The sequence below is a fragment of the Pelobates fuscus genome, chromosome 4 (genome assembly GCF_036172605.1).
Source record: "Pelobates fuscus isolate aPelFus1 chromosome 4, aPelFus1.pri, whole genome shotgun sequence".
NCBI classification, from domain to species: domain Eukaryota; kingdom Metazoa; phylum Chordata; class Amphibia; order Anura; family Pelobatidae; genus Pelobates; species Pelobates fuscus.
In genome coordinates, this window is record NC_086320.1 from 327,209,689 (window position 1) to 327,225,280 (window position 15,592).

Below are 15,592 nucleotides of genomic sequence, written 5' to 3' on the forward strand. Positions count from 1 at the left end.
GCACAGCCAAACATATTCACCTCCTGAGAGGCGTAATGTCATCCCAACCCAGTCCACATCTAATGTAAACACTCAATTTTCTGAACAATGATTATTATAGGAAGATTTGCTCAAGGTGCCTTCATACAGTTCGTACCACTGAGCCTAGGCCTCAAGACCAGTCTCCTCAGGATAGGGAGATTTGAGCAAGACCTCAACATATAAAATACCTGGAGACCCAATACCAGCACCATCAGATTTTGGTACCTTGTTACCAGAGACGTTAATGGCTCGCTTGCCGAGCAGATCTTCCAACTTGAGAAGTCTAGTGATCTAGAGGAGGTTCCATATCGAGTCAAAAAGCCAATACATGGACAGCACTCAAGGGGGAAAAGGCTGTTTTCAATCTATCACTAGTTTCTCATTTAGAAATCTGTGTGAAACAGGTACAATTATTTCCTGACACTTTTTGGGGTAATTAGGAGAATTGTTAATTAATAGTTAATATATTTTCCAATTTACCTTTCAATCAAAGGATTATACTTTCTGTGAATTGCTCACAGGGTTATTCACTGAAGTGAGAATTCAAAGTACATTTTGAATGAAACGCTAAAGTTATCAAACTGGAGGCATAGCTGACTTAGAGTATTTTTTCAGTTCAACAATTTTGGCCTTACATTTGAAATTCCTTTTGGATTCTCTTTGATTTCTAACTTGAGTGAATAACCCTGTCAGGTTTTGTCTCTAAATTGGTGTAAATTGCTCCAAATGACTTGTTACAAATTAAAAAAAAATGTCATTTAGTACCAAACTATGCTAAGATATAGATGACAGGTATGGGGACTACTTCTCCTAGTAGTTTAAAAAAAGAACAAAAAAACACCAGCAGTCATTGAACTCCACATATATATTTCCAGATGTTAATATTATCACATATATAAATATATATTGCAAACAAAATATAGAATTTTTTCATTGAGTTCAATTAGAGACTGTTCTGTTTCTATTTCTTGTCTTTTTGCATTAGCTAACATTCATCTAAAACAATAAGTAAAAGCCAGGTCAACGACAGCTCCATCTAGTGGATTGCTAAGAAACTGCATGAGGTCTAAATATTTTCACTGCATTTCAAAATGCATTACTTCATATATGTGCTTCAAAGGCACCGTGCTTTATAATGCCATTAGTAAGACATCTCGGACTTTAATAAGCTTAGTAATTAACACTAATTTAATAAACATAATAAAACAATAATATGAGATATTAAATATGTGATGTATCTCTCTCAATGCAGCTGTAACCATTTGAGTACTTGCATCGTTTGGATATAGAGATTAAGAGATGGAAAACTAAATAAATCCTTTTTTTTTCCTCTTATAAAAATTACTATAGTAGTATCCTCCTGTATGCAACATCACCTATCACTGCATCAAAAAGGAATTTCACATTTAAAAATATATTTTTAGTAGGAGTATTGCCTACATAGTTCTTTTTAGAATTAGTTTTTTGTTTTTTACTAGTCTATTTTTTTTTAAATATTGTATTTTTTTCAAAAAATCATCTTTTTTAAAACCAATCAACATTTTTAGTTTTCTTTTTCTTTTCTTTTTTTTTCTAGAAATAAACAATGTTTCTTTGGTATGTCACTCACAAGGCCCTGACTTCTGACATCCTGTTTAAACTCCCACTGAAATGCCTTTAAGCACAGCTGCATCATTGACCTACGCTAGGTATACATATTCCTCCTCACAGGCTAATTCCTACCTCCCTCTACACCATTTGTTGCAGGCTAAAGAAATAATTCATTCTTAATTTATCCTGTCATGAAAAGGAACAATCTACCATAGATTAGATACTGGTCTACTTTTCTTAACTTTTTTTTTTTTTTTTTACAAACTATTAACCCCTTAAGGACACATGACATGTGTGACACGTCATGATTCCCTTTTATTCCAGAAGTTTGGTCCTTAAGGGGTTAAATAGTATTTTATACACCAAATAATACATTTTATTGAATGGAAAATATAATGAGAAAAGAAAAAAAAAAGATTTTGCTATTTCCACCTAAGGGCTGGATCCTCTTAGCAGAGTTAGGGTTAAAACGTCTATTGGGTTTATTCGCTGAGGTAAGAATTCAAGATTAATGCAAAATGGATTTCAAGTTTCAGATCAAAATAGCCAAACTGGAAAAATTCTCTAAGTCAGCTATGCTTTGCATTCAACTACTCTGGCCTTAAATTTGAAATTCACTTTGGATTTACTTAGAATTTTAGTAAATAAGCCTGAAAGGGGAAATTGCTATTCCGTAAGTAGTGCAAACTCTTACTCTGGTGCTGGAATCTAGCCCAAAGTTTCAATTCGCCTTAAATCGCAGTATAATGAATACAAAGTTTTGTTAACACAACTAGCAACACTTACTGCAATGGAAAGTAATGTGAGTCCTGTTAGTAAAATAAACCCTTAATCCCGCTAACAGAATACATTTCTCAATTTCTCACTGTACCCTTACTCCTCAATGATGCCTATCCCAGTGCAGTAACCTGCTGCAAATTTAAAGGAAGACTGTAGTGTCAGGAATACAAACATGTATTCCCTCCCTAGGGTCTCCCTCATAGAAGGGGGGACAGTGGTTTTTTTTTTTATATATTTGAAATTATGATGGGGGGGGATACTGGAAGGGGGGGGGTAATGGTGTAAGGGAGGGGGTGATAGTGAAGGGGGTTACTGGGAGGAAGGGGATAATGGTGTGAGGGAGAGGGTATGCTGAGAGAGGGATGATAGTGAGGGGGTATACTGGGAGGGGGATGATAGTGAGGGGTATACTGGGAGGGGGATGATAGTGAGGGGGTATACTGGGAGGGGGATGATGGTGAGGGTATATACTGGGAGGGGATGATAGTGAGGGGTATACTGGGAGGGGCATGATAGTGAGGGGGTATACTGGGAGGGGGATGATGGTGAGGGTGTATACTGGGAGGGGGATGATGGTGAGGGTGTATACTGGGAGGGGGATGATAGTGAGGGGTATACTTGGAGGGGAATGATAGTGAGGGGGTATACTGGGAGGGGGATGATGGTAAGGGGGTATACTGGGAGGGGGGTGATAGTGAGGTGGTATACTGTGAGGAGGATGATGGTGGGGGGTATACTGGGAGGGGGATGATGGTGAGGGGTATACTGGGAGGATGATGGTGGGGGGTTTATACTGGGAGGAGGATGATGGTGGGGGGTATACTGGGAGGGGGATGATGGTGAGGGGTATACTGGGAGGATGATGGTGGGGGGTTATACTGGGAGCAGGATGATGGTGAGGGGGTATAATAGGAGGAGGATGATGGTGGGGGGTATACTGTGAGGAGGATGATGGTGAGGGGGTATACTGGGAGGAGGATGATGGTGGGGGTATATGTGAGGAGGATGATGGTGGGGGGTATACTGGGAGGAGGATGATGGTGATGGGGTATACTGGGAGGAGGATGATGGTGGGGAGTATACTGTGAGGAGGATGATGGTGAGGGGGTATACTGGGAGGAGGATGATGGTCGTGGGGTATACTGGGAGCAGGATGATGGTGGGGGTATAATGGGAGCAGGATGATGGTGGGGGTATAATGGGAGCAGGATGATGGTGGGAGGTATACTGGGATGGGGATGATGGTGGGGTTATACTGGGAGGGAGATGATGGTGAGCGGTATACTGGGAGGAGGATGATGGTGGTGGGGTATACTGGGAGCAGGATGATTGTGAGCGGTATACTGGGAGGGGGATGATGGTGGGGGGTATACTGGTAGGGGGTGATAGTGAAGTGGGATACTGGGAGGGAGGGGGTAATGGTGTTGTGGGAGGGGGGACTACCTTGTTACCTTGTTTAATTCCCTGGTGGTACAGTGTACTTCCTCCCCCGGTGGTCCGGTGGTGATGTCTGGTCTACAGCTCCACGCAGTGTGCCTCACGAGACCCAGTAAGAGCGTTGCCATGGTAACCCTTGGCAATGCTCTGATTGGTCAGATCTCGCGAGACACATAGTCTGCAGCTCTGCACTCTGCATGGAGCTGCAGACCAGCGGCTGCAGGCGCTATCCGTCCAGGCAGCCTGAAGAGGCCTCACACCCGGCGGCATATCAGGCAAGCCATTGGGCCCCCTCCTGGTGTCGGGTCCTCGGTCACTGACCGTGGACATGACACAGTCTGCCCTAAGGCGACTTAGGCGGCCGCGAGGTCACAGCCAGCGCAAGGCCCTAGATGGCCACCTTAACCGCCTATTTAGAGAGCCGCCTCTGACACCCAGCAACATAAAATGAGCATTTCAAAAAGAACAAATCTGTATGAAATGCTCAGGAAAACTGAAATTCCAACCCAGTCAAAAGATATCATAAGGCAAAGTAAGTAAAGATTACTTGGACCTTTCTTCTTTTTTGATTACAAACTATTTCTTGGCCTTGGTGCTGGCCTTTGGTTCGGTTGCACCCAAGTCTTTATATATGGATGAGTGCAGTTCCCTGTTTGGCCCCAGAGAAGAAGATGGCAGCAGATGTGAGGGACAACTCACATTTTACTGCACGCTGCAGCCACCTCACTGCAAACAGCAGCATGGGCGTATCTACAGCATTTGGCACCCGGGGCGGATCCTGTCTTTGGCACACCTCCCCCCTCCCCCCCACGCACTTTAAAATGTGAAAAACACCCACAATATTTTTAAATGTCCTGCCCCCTTCTACAAAACCCCTCTCCTGCCCGCCGTTCTATAAAACGCATGTCCTGCCCCAGTTCTACAAAACCCCTGCACCCCCCTTCCACAAATCCCCTGTTCAGTCCCCGTTATACAAAATCCCTGTCCCCTTCTACAAACCCCTGCACCCCCCTTCCATAAAACTCCAGCACCCCCATTGCCCCCCAAAAACCTGCCTCTCTCTCCAAAGCCCCTGTTAAGCCCCTTACAATAGAATTCATATTTTTTCACAGAACAATATTAGCAACAGTCTTCAGAGTCCAGTCCCAGGCACATAGTCACTCGCACACAGTCACACACACAGTTACAGGCAGACAGTCACAAAAAACAGTTAGACAGTCACACATACAATTACAGGCAGACAGTCACATGCACACAGAACACGCAGACAGTCACACACACACACAGTCACAGGCAGACAATCACACACACAGTTAAAGGCGGACAGTCACACAAGCACACAGTCACAGGAAGACAGTCACACAGAGTCACAGGCGGACAGTCACGCACTCAAACAGTCACATGCAATCACACACACAGTTACAGGCGGACAGTCACACAAGCACACAGTCACAGGAAGACAGTCACACACACATTTACAGGCAGGCATTCACACACACATTGTCACACACACAAACTCACAGGCAGACAGTCACACAAACTCACAGGCAGACAGACACACACACAGTTACAAGGGCAGACAGTCACACACACACACACAGATTCACAGGCAGTCACACATACACAGTTACAGGCAGACAGTCTCTCTCTCTCACACACACACACACAGATTTACAGGCAGTAATATAGATAGTTACAGACAGGCAGTCACATGCACACACATTCACAGGCAGTCACACAGACACAGTTGCTGGCAGACAGTGTCACACACACACACACACACACACACACACACACACAGGCTCTCTCTCTATTACTTACAATCAGCTTGGGCTGGAGGAGGAGTGGATTCAGTCCCTGGAGTCTGTTGGGGAAGCAGGAACTCCTTGCTTCCCCCTCGATGTGCAGCAATAACAGCAGCGGGTGGAGGCCATGTTTAGCTCCGCCCTGCTGCCGGTTTTGCTTAGCCTCTGCTGCCATTTAGCCCCGCCCCCATTTTTCTTACATGTGGCGGTTTTGAAGATCCCATTTGTGATCTTTGGAAAATATTCAACGTCCCAGAATAGACAGAGCCGCTATAAAGGGATGAAGAAATAATGGCCTCATTGAGTAAATAGTTTGCATTATAAAAAATTCCATGGAACTAATGAATACACAAAGGGCATTTTTTTACTTTTATTTTTTTACCAAGAATCAATTCAAATCATTGTCTTTTGGAACTAATTGTTGGTTCTATTACCTAGAATAACTAGAGATTCTTAGTGCAAATTTAGATGTGACTTTTGTGGATCTGAAGAACATCTGGGAAAAGCCCTGCTGATGTATTTCCAAGTGTCAGTCTATTTAAGACTCTCTCTTAATGGACATAAAATACTTTGAGAAAGAGCCACGCAACTGTGCAATATTCAAGGATAAAAATATTCCATCCTTTGTCACTTTGGATGAGACACTGAAGGTATTAGTCCACGTTAAGCCAGAGCTGGTTAAAGAAAGTTTCGGTTTGGGGAATAGCAATTTTCAGATTCAGCTTGGCAATAATCCCAAACAATAAAATCCATATGAAGATGACTGCATCAAGGTCTTTTTTGATGACTGTTGGATTGGTTCCGTACCATTTTCAGAAAGTGAAACATCCCACTCATCTCATGCATCATCAATATTTGAACTTAATTCTGATTTTTGAGCAATGTTAACAATGTATGACCCAGAGAGACCAAAAACAGCTACTTTACCTGAAATTGATATGTAACATAATTAAACTATATTGTCCTCTGTCCCATTTATATTGCATGTTTGGCTCTTAGCATCATGTGTGCAGTTGTGAGACAGGCAACAATGAAATAACTACGTGAACCAGCCATTGTTTAAAATTCTGGTGAAACATAAGTTGACGCAGCGGGTAGTATTATTTTAAAGTAGGACAATTGAGGTTTTGTTTGTGGTGGAGGCTGAAATTGGAAGGCTATACTTATATGTTTCTTTCTAAAATGTGCAATGTTTTTTTCATGTGTTTCCATTGTGAAACTGAGATCAGGATTTATTTTGCTAATATTGTTCTGTGTCAGTTAAAGGAACTAATGTGGGGTGCCCTGGCTGCCTCCCAGAGTAAGTAGTGAACTGTTTGTGAACTTGCCTTTTTTCCTCTGGGCACCTGTCACCTACAGACCCATAGGTGGAGGTGCCACCAACTGTCCCCAGTTGTTAAAATGTTTGCAAACGTTTTGTCTGCTTACCCTGGGAGGGCACCAGCCAGGGCACTCCTGCCACCTTAACCACTACTGCAGTCTGTAATGGTTATGGTGCCTGGAGAATTCATTTAATAAGGATAAAAAAATAGTAGTTTGTAACAATCTGATGTTTTGTACCATTGAGTCTTTCTCTGACATTGTTTGCCATTTAATAATATGTTAAATTGGAGGGGTAAGATCCCAAAAGTAATTATACATAATGAGAATGCACTATGAAACACGTTAGTCACTGCTTAATCAAGTAATTAACATTACCTCTTTAATCATGATGGGTGTACTTGGCCATCTCTTTTTAATAATAACCTAATTTGACTACAGAGTTAACTATTTTACTGCTGAGGGGTGTATAACATAGTGTAAAGCAATATATCACCTACTCCTTAGCACTAAAAGGGTTACATTTGTAATTGAAGTGGGTACAGTCTAATTGATGCCCTTTGGCTGTCTTTCCCACCATGTTTATATAAATTATATACTTCCGTTTAAACATCTTAAAATTATATTCCTGACATTCAAAATATTTTTATTTTGCTACTCGCATGATTGCTATGGGAAAAAAAAATTCAAAGAGAAGTCGTGGAACATTTACACTTTTGGTAAAATAAACAGCCCAAATTTCAGGGGCTGCGTGAACCATTCGGAGCAACTAAACAAAGCCAAGATATTGTCCATCTCGTTGTCAGACAAAGAGCTTTACAACCCCAGAATGACATGCCTCGGGCTGGCACGTGATTTTAGTAATTAAATTAAACAACAGGAAACATGTTTTCCATATGCCATTCCCTGGCCACACACAAACTGTAACAGTAAATCTTTTATGTTAAATTGGTCCGGAGAGGAGTCCCTGGCTTAAGAAATGTGCCAAAGTTTGTTTTTAAACAGTGCATATAAAATGCCGTGACTATGCTGACTTCTTGATATTGCACAAGTCTATCTAAATTACATGCAGTTTTAATATGCTAATACCCTTTGGGTTTATTAAATTAAACCACTTGAGGACTTCTCGAGCCATCAATAATTCAAGTACTAGTAGAAATTTACATTGAAAGTTGCATCATTTGGAGTAAACCTATTTGGCAAGTTTATTGCTACGATTTCTGCTGTAGGTATTTATATTGAGAAAATTAATCCAAGATGAGGACAATGAGTTTTTTTGGAAGGGAGTCACTGGAATATTATCTTACCTCTTAACATAAGTTCATTGTAATAATTATTTTATTATTTATATAGCGCCAGCAAATTCAGTAGCGCTGTACAATGGTAGCACTTTTACTTTCTAGTTAAATGTGTATAATTAACAAAATTATTATTTTTATGTTGAATCAAAAAATAGTAAAATAATTTTCAGTCTATTAACAAACTTTGAAAAAAATAAATATATATATATATATATATATAAATAAATGGCTGTAATAGAAGGCTGCACTCAGTCACGGATTCCCATAAAATCCGTCATCAGGATCCTCAAGTAGGACTGAAACGTTGATCCTTTTAAAAAGACTTATTAAAAGTTATATTTTATGGGAATCCGTGAGTGCAGCCTTCTATTACAGCCATTTGGATATTTGGAAATTGGAGTCTGAGTGCAAGGTATAGTTGTTATTTTTTTATATTATATTATATATATATATATATATATATATATATATATATATATATATAAATCTCAATGCATATTTCCTGGTAAAATATTTCATAAATAAAAAGGTTTTTTTTTTATAAATAAATATATATTTTTTAAAAAATATAATAATGTAGCATAATTTTTTAATGAAAAAAAAAAAAAACACATTCTGCATTATCACTATCCATCAAATGTTCCAGATAGGTTAACATCTATTCATTTTAGTTATGATATATTCATTTGACAATTGCAAAATTGGATGGATTGAATTGGAAACAAAAAAAAAGTTTTGCTACAATTAAAAAGGTTATTAAAAAGAGAATTAAATATATTCACTAGTATACATGGATCATACGTGTATTAGGAGGCTGCAGTCAATGCGCTATTGTACGTGTGATATTGTTCACAGGTGACCCCTTAACATATAAACAAAATAAAACACAAAACTATAATATAGCGTATTTACCATATAATCATGTCCTGCTCCACTAGCCTACCTTAGTGGCCTTTTTGGGTAGCACCAAACCTTCTATGTGATATTGTATGTGCCCACAGGGTTTACATGTAATGAATCAAAGGTGGAAATTTCTAGAGATTGTAAAACCAACTCATACATTAACGTATTGTGAACCACAAAGCATTCGACAGTATTCAGACTGACATTCTAATTCCCTACAGAGGTCTCCTCATACTATGCAAATATAGATTTGGGTTGGATTTTTCTATAGAAGGCTGAATGAAACATATTTACTAAACTGTTAATGTGGCAGTCCAAACAGTGCTTGAACTTTCATAAACCCGTAGATCTACTTATTTCATAGCCTTTTTCAAGCTTGTCTCAGGTGATACAAGACTTGAATCTATCCATGTGTTTGTTCTATGGTTGTGGTTGTTCTATGAACTTAACAAGCAGGTTCCATTTTTTTTGGATACTTTTTAGAATATTTTCTTCTGGTTAAAGGGTCAGTTCTCTTGTCCTTACCACCATATTTTGAAAGACCAAAATACATTTGAACTGTAATCAACTAATTAAGGTTTCATAGTTGTTATTTTGTATTTGGTGTCTGCATTGTTTTACGTTCATTCTTTCTTTCTTAGTGTGCTAATTTGTTGGGTACCTTCTGCAGTGGCCTCACAAACTTCTGAATGGGTGAGGTTTTCTTGTTAACTAGACATTTTTGTTGGGCTACCAGAATTATCTGTATAATTGAATGTTAGGTCCAATGTTAATGTAGGTGCAGTGTTTTCTTCTGTCAAAGTTGAAGTACTCGCTCTGTGAGAATAGCATTATTGATTTAATTTATGAAGGTTTCCCTAAACTCATAGAGTACATTTTTTGTTTGGTTGTTTTTTATTTTACTTCAAAATTTATTTCTATGTATCGGTTCCTCCTACTTCTGATATAGATTTGTTATTATTCATTAGTTAATGTTGCCATGATGATTGATACCATTTTCTGCAGTTTCCAAAATATAAAATTATATATTATCACTGTATAATATTAGAATGATATAACTGACTATTTTAACACAAGTTTTGTATTTCCTATCGTTCTTAAACAGTGTAATGTATGATTTTTTAAAAATTACACCAGGTTTTCGGGGGGAGCGGAGGGTGTGGGGGGTCTACACCCAGTACACACTTACCTTATTTTCTGTTCCTGATCAATCACCCTGGGAGGGTTAAATTCCAAATCTTCTTTTTTATGGAGTAAGGGAGTTAGCTACTAAGACTTTCTAATACTAACATTTTTAGTTATTGTCCTTTTTCCCGTGAATAGGTGGATCTTCCCAACAGTTTATTACAGTAAGTATATAAAGCATTTTTCTTATTAGTGGAACATTACAGTAATATTGTGCTATGATTTCTTGTATTTTAGAGATAAATATGGATTCTTACATTTAAAATGATCTGTTTTGTAAGTCAATTATTGTTTGAGATAAACAAAAATATGAGCACATTGTACACATAAACAAAACAAGCGTTAAAGAACACAGACTTGTTTAAAAAAAAGAAAAAAACAACTTTATTTGTGAAAAGAATAAACTTAAAACATAAGATAAAAATAACAATAGAAACAGTCTATTTACAACACAAAACAACAGAATCACCACTCTTGGGCGAAAATAAATATAGTAGCTTTAAATGTAACAAACGTTTGTACCAACAGAAATAAAATACTTAAAATGACATGACCACTGTGTTAACTCCAGTGGTTTCCATATATTTGGATTTAAATTCAAAATATTTCACGAGCATGGCATGGTAAAAATATATATTTATAATTGCAGGTGTCATTTACTTCACGCTATAATGTACATCATATTATGTTCACCTGCACTTATTTTAAATAATATTTACACGTGTGCTTGTGTTGTTGAGTATAAACTTGTTTACATATTCACACACATTCCATACACATATATGTATAAATATATGTATATACCACTCTCACATACACAAACACACTTTAAAGTAGTTACATGTAAATAATTACAGCATATGTTGAAGTATCAATTTATAGAAATATTTGTTTACACGCACAGCTATAGAACTGTACGGATTACCAGTGTATAAGATCGAATTTCACCCCAAAAAAGCGATGAAATAATATTTATTCCAGATAAATGTTTAGTATGAATGTCAAATTTAGTTACTATTATTCAACAAGTTGGTAGATAGCTGAAAAAAATAGACTCAGCCAACATTTTACACTATGGCCTCAATTTAATTTGTTTGAATCAACACCAGAAAATATTCTAATCTGTTAGAAAAATGATTTATCTATAAATAATTTATCTACAAAAATCCCTATATACTTTAATGGTAGTTTCTGGAGATAAATGATTTGAAATGTTTTTTTTCAGATAAAAATCCTTTCTGATGCTAATTCAAACAAATAAAAATCGAGGTCTACTTCAGTAGCAAAAACTATTTTTAAAAAGTAAAAAAAAAATAAAAAAAAATAAAAGAACAGCATTTTGTGAGCAGTGAAACAGTCAGAGGATGTGTTGGCTTTTACTGTAAATTCTTTTAACCCCTTAAGGACCAAACTTCTGGAATAAAAGGGAATCATGACGTGTCACACATGTCATGTGTCCTTAAGGGGTTAAAGAAACAGAAAATCAGATTTCAACTGTAATGGTAAAAACCTTACACAACAGGTTAAAAAAGTCAAGATTAATAAAAGTTCTTTAAAAAAAAAAAAGTTAATGCTAGAAATATGTATTCAGATAACATCAGTCTTCTCCAAATTAGTTGTTATTGTAAATAGGCTTTACAAGTTATTATTTATTGAAATAAATCTAAATATTTCAAGAGTCAGTTATATGATAATAATGCCACTTAGGCACTGAAAGAAAGAAAGTCTAAAAATCACAAGCAGATATAGAATTTCTTTGGCTAAATCAAATATGGGATTAATATAAGTAATATTTTAGATGTGGAAAGTGTCCTGTATAATATAACTGTTTAAATTGCTGCCTGTGACAAATTAAAAAAAAACACTTGGTCAGATAAATTTGAAAATAGAATGTTTCGTATTGGTTGCACATGAACATAATCCCATTGAGATCGCCATTTAAGTGTGTCCCTATCTTTCGAACACATTGAGTATTTTAATTCAAATACTAAATGGAATACTAATACTATACTTGGGGAATAAGGAAATAAAATGTCATTGTTCTGACTTTGCTAAATATGGGGTTTGGCTTTGAGTGCAGTTTCTCAAACTGCTTGAAAATGATTCGACAAAAACCAAAGAGACCCAGCATATAGAATCCTAGCATTATAACCACTACAGTAAACTATAACAGTTTTGGTGATAGGGTGTCCCTTTAAGACTCAAGCCCTCCCGTTTTATATAACAGACTTAAATTTTCTTGCGAAGTGTAAAATGCTTTATTTTGTGAAATAAATTCTTCCTTGTAACATTTAAATCTGCACACTATACTGCCTTAATTGGAGGAATACTCTAAGCACCATAAACACTACAGCTTGGTATACTGGCTATGGTGCTTAGAGTGAAACTGTTTTTGAACGGTTTGACTTCTCACCTGGGTCCACCGGGTACCTCAATTACTAATGCTAGAGAGCTGGAAGCTCCTAAGCCGGAGTTTCCGTTAGCTCTTCTGGGCTAAGCCTAGCAGTGTGATCAGCGGACACTCTCAGCCAAGCAAAGTACTTGGAGTGTCCGTTTAAGGAAACAAGTACCCTAAATACTGTTTTATTAAACTACTGTTGGTCCTTAAGCCCAGTAAATTCCATCCTAAATAATGCAGTACTCTGTTCAGCTCTCCCATAATAAAGATATACATTTAATTAAAATTACAAACATGTATGAGATATTAGATATTGCAATTACATATTAAACAAGCATACTGAATTTTAAGCATTTTTTATGTAAAACAAGAATATTTAAGTGTCCACAAACTCTAAAGCACACCCACTTAAGGAAATTAAGTCTCTGAAAACTAATTTTGCTCAATCTTCTCACGATCATTTTTGAAGAAAAAAGTGGGGTGAGGTGTGCTGTGAAAGTTTAGTCAAAACAGTTAAAAGATTTGAAATAATCTTTAACTAGTCCTTTACTATTATTTTGCTTTAGCAATTTATCAGCACAGAATTTAAGTAGATTGTTACCAACAATTAGACTGCTTTAATTTATTTTGGTTTGTTCCTTAAACTCCCAATTGTAGCAAAATAGAATCTGAAATAGTTCTTTAACCAGGGCCTTCTTCTGTTTATCACTTCCACCACTGGTTCGATCTGACAATCACTGTGTTTTCTACTCAAGTAAGATAGTAGAGGTAGACCCCATGACCATACATTTTTCAGGGATCCTAAAACCCACCATGTTGTCCCTTTTTGCTGTTGTCAATAAACAAAGCAGAAGATCTGTACCTGTGACTGCATAATTCATGATCATACTGCCTATCTCTGCTCTCTACCATTTGATAAGATCATTTGATGTTGCATCTCGATGACCACTAAGTATGGTACAGATTGGGATAGGAATAGAGGGCTATGGTGACAAGTGAATGTTTTTTTTGCTGCTCAATGAGAACATCAGGGCAAAAGGTTAGTGTTTATGTTATTGTCTATTGTGTTTTTTCTACTGTTTCTGGTATAGTATGATACTCACTAAAGAAACATTTTCATTACATAGCATATTTTTTCACAATTACGGGCATTGCATAATTTAATGAACACCTTATATACATTCGCTATCAGTATTAGGAAAAGAAATATCCTGTGTCTTCAACAATAGGATATTGCTTTGTGTAAATTAGACGTGTGCAAAAATTTGTTAAAACTAATTGATCTGTTCGTGATTTACCTGGGGAGTTTTATGCAATAAACGAGACTCCACAGGTAAATTCCTGGCACATTAATTAATTTGTTGTAGATTAAAAAGAATTTGATGTGGACTAAGTGCCTGGAACTAATTTTTGCACAAGTCTAGTGTAAATGTAAAGTTGTAAATAACTTCTTCAGCTTTGTGCCACTTACAAATTGCAAATTAAAATGGCGAAAAAACGAACGCTTATTCATACCCATATAAAGCATCACAGTGAACACAAAATCAAACCATTTCCTCCTTTAAAACATTTAAAAAGATAAATTATTTTAAAATGAAATATAAACTCATGAATAGAACGCTATCACCGAATCTGCAAGCATTTCGACCTGAAACCAGAAAAAAATAACAACCTCAGAAATCTGTTTCTTTGCACCTATATCGTCACAAATAAATATGAACATTTTAGGTACAGCAGTGATGTTCAATAAAATATATTTTTTTTAATCTAAAAAAAATACAAAAAAAAGAAAGTCTATTAAAAAAAAAAACAATTTGCTTGTGATTTGTTTGTTTGCTTGTTTGTTTGTTTGTTTTTTAAATGAGCGCTGGTCAAAAAGTTCAAAGAACAACTTTAATAACAAATCCAGGAGCTAAATCTTTGCCTATTACCTGTTGTACAAAAGCTGTTTTCTGCTCAGATTCATGATGTGGTTGAGTTTCATCCTCACTATCTGGTGGTTCCTCCTTTACTTTCACAGTTCCCAGGTGTTCAGTCCTGATATCCAAACTGCTGTAGCTTCTCGAGTTACCAGTTGTGGAAACTTTTTCTTCTTGCATCAAATAATCCCCGTGTTCTTCTTCAGCTTCATCTAGATGTCTTCCAGGTTGTCGTAGTTGCTCAATTGAATTAGACAGTATCTAGAAAATGTAAACAGGATTCAATAATTTTAGCATTTAACAAATGTAGACAAGCGCCCACACACACGCACAGACACAACATAAGCACACACACAAACAGATGATATTTACCATAAATAAATATAACAGTTGGCTATAATATTGTCCTTTGGAGTTAATTTCCTCTTGGAAAACCTTTACAGTTATCAGCAAGGTAATTATAAACTGTCTTTTTAATGGTTTGGAATACTTTCAGATATATCAAAATAAATGTTAATCTGCCAGTTGTGAAATGCATTTGGACATTTTGATTAGCCTGTGCATGTTTCCTGGTTACTGTAGCAGTCACAAAACAAGTCAAAATATTTAAAGGACTCTCCACTGTCTCCTCCCTTAAATCACTAATTAGTACATAGAGCCCCAATGAAAAAAATGCACATATTTAATGTTGCCTTTTTTATTGAGGTTATATCTTAAAAAAGCTTGTATGCAGCCTTTTCAAGCACTCCCCTTCAAAAGTGCTTTAGATGTTTTGAGTGTTCCTTTAAACAGTTATAAATTAAAGGGATACTATAAGTGCAAGGAATACAAAACTGTTTTCCTGTCACTATAGCTCCCTCTGTCTCCCCCCCTCCCTTGCACCCTGTTCCTTCCTGCAATAGTAAATAAAGGATTAAAAACCCTTTGTTTACT

At 37.0% G+C, this 15,592-nt stretch overlaps 1 protein-coding gene across 1 annotated transcript in view; it reads right to left on the bottom strand.

The window, feature by feature from the left end:
* HDAC9 (histone deacetylase 9) overlaps positions 1-15,592 on the bottom strand; it is a 581,709-nt gene that overhangs the window by 84,845 nt on the left and 481,272 nt on the right. The window contains exon 13 of the mRNA XM_063452394.1: positions 14,672-14,920. Coding sequence (XP_063308464.1) covers positions 14,672-14,920 — 249 coding nt within the window. The remainder of the gene's footprint in view (positions 1-14,671; positions 14,921-15,592) is intronic.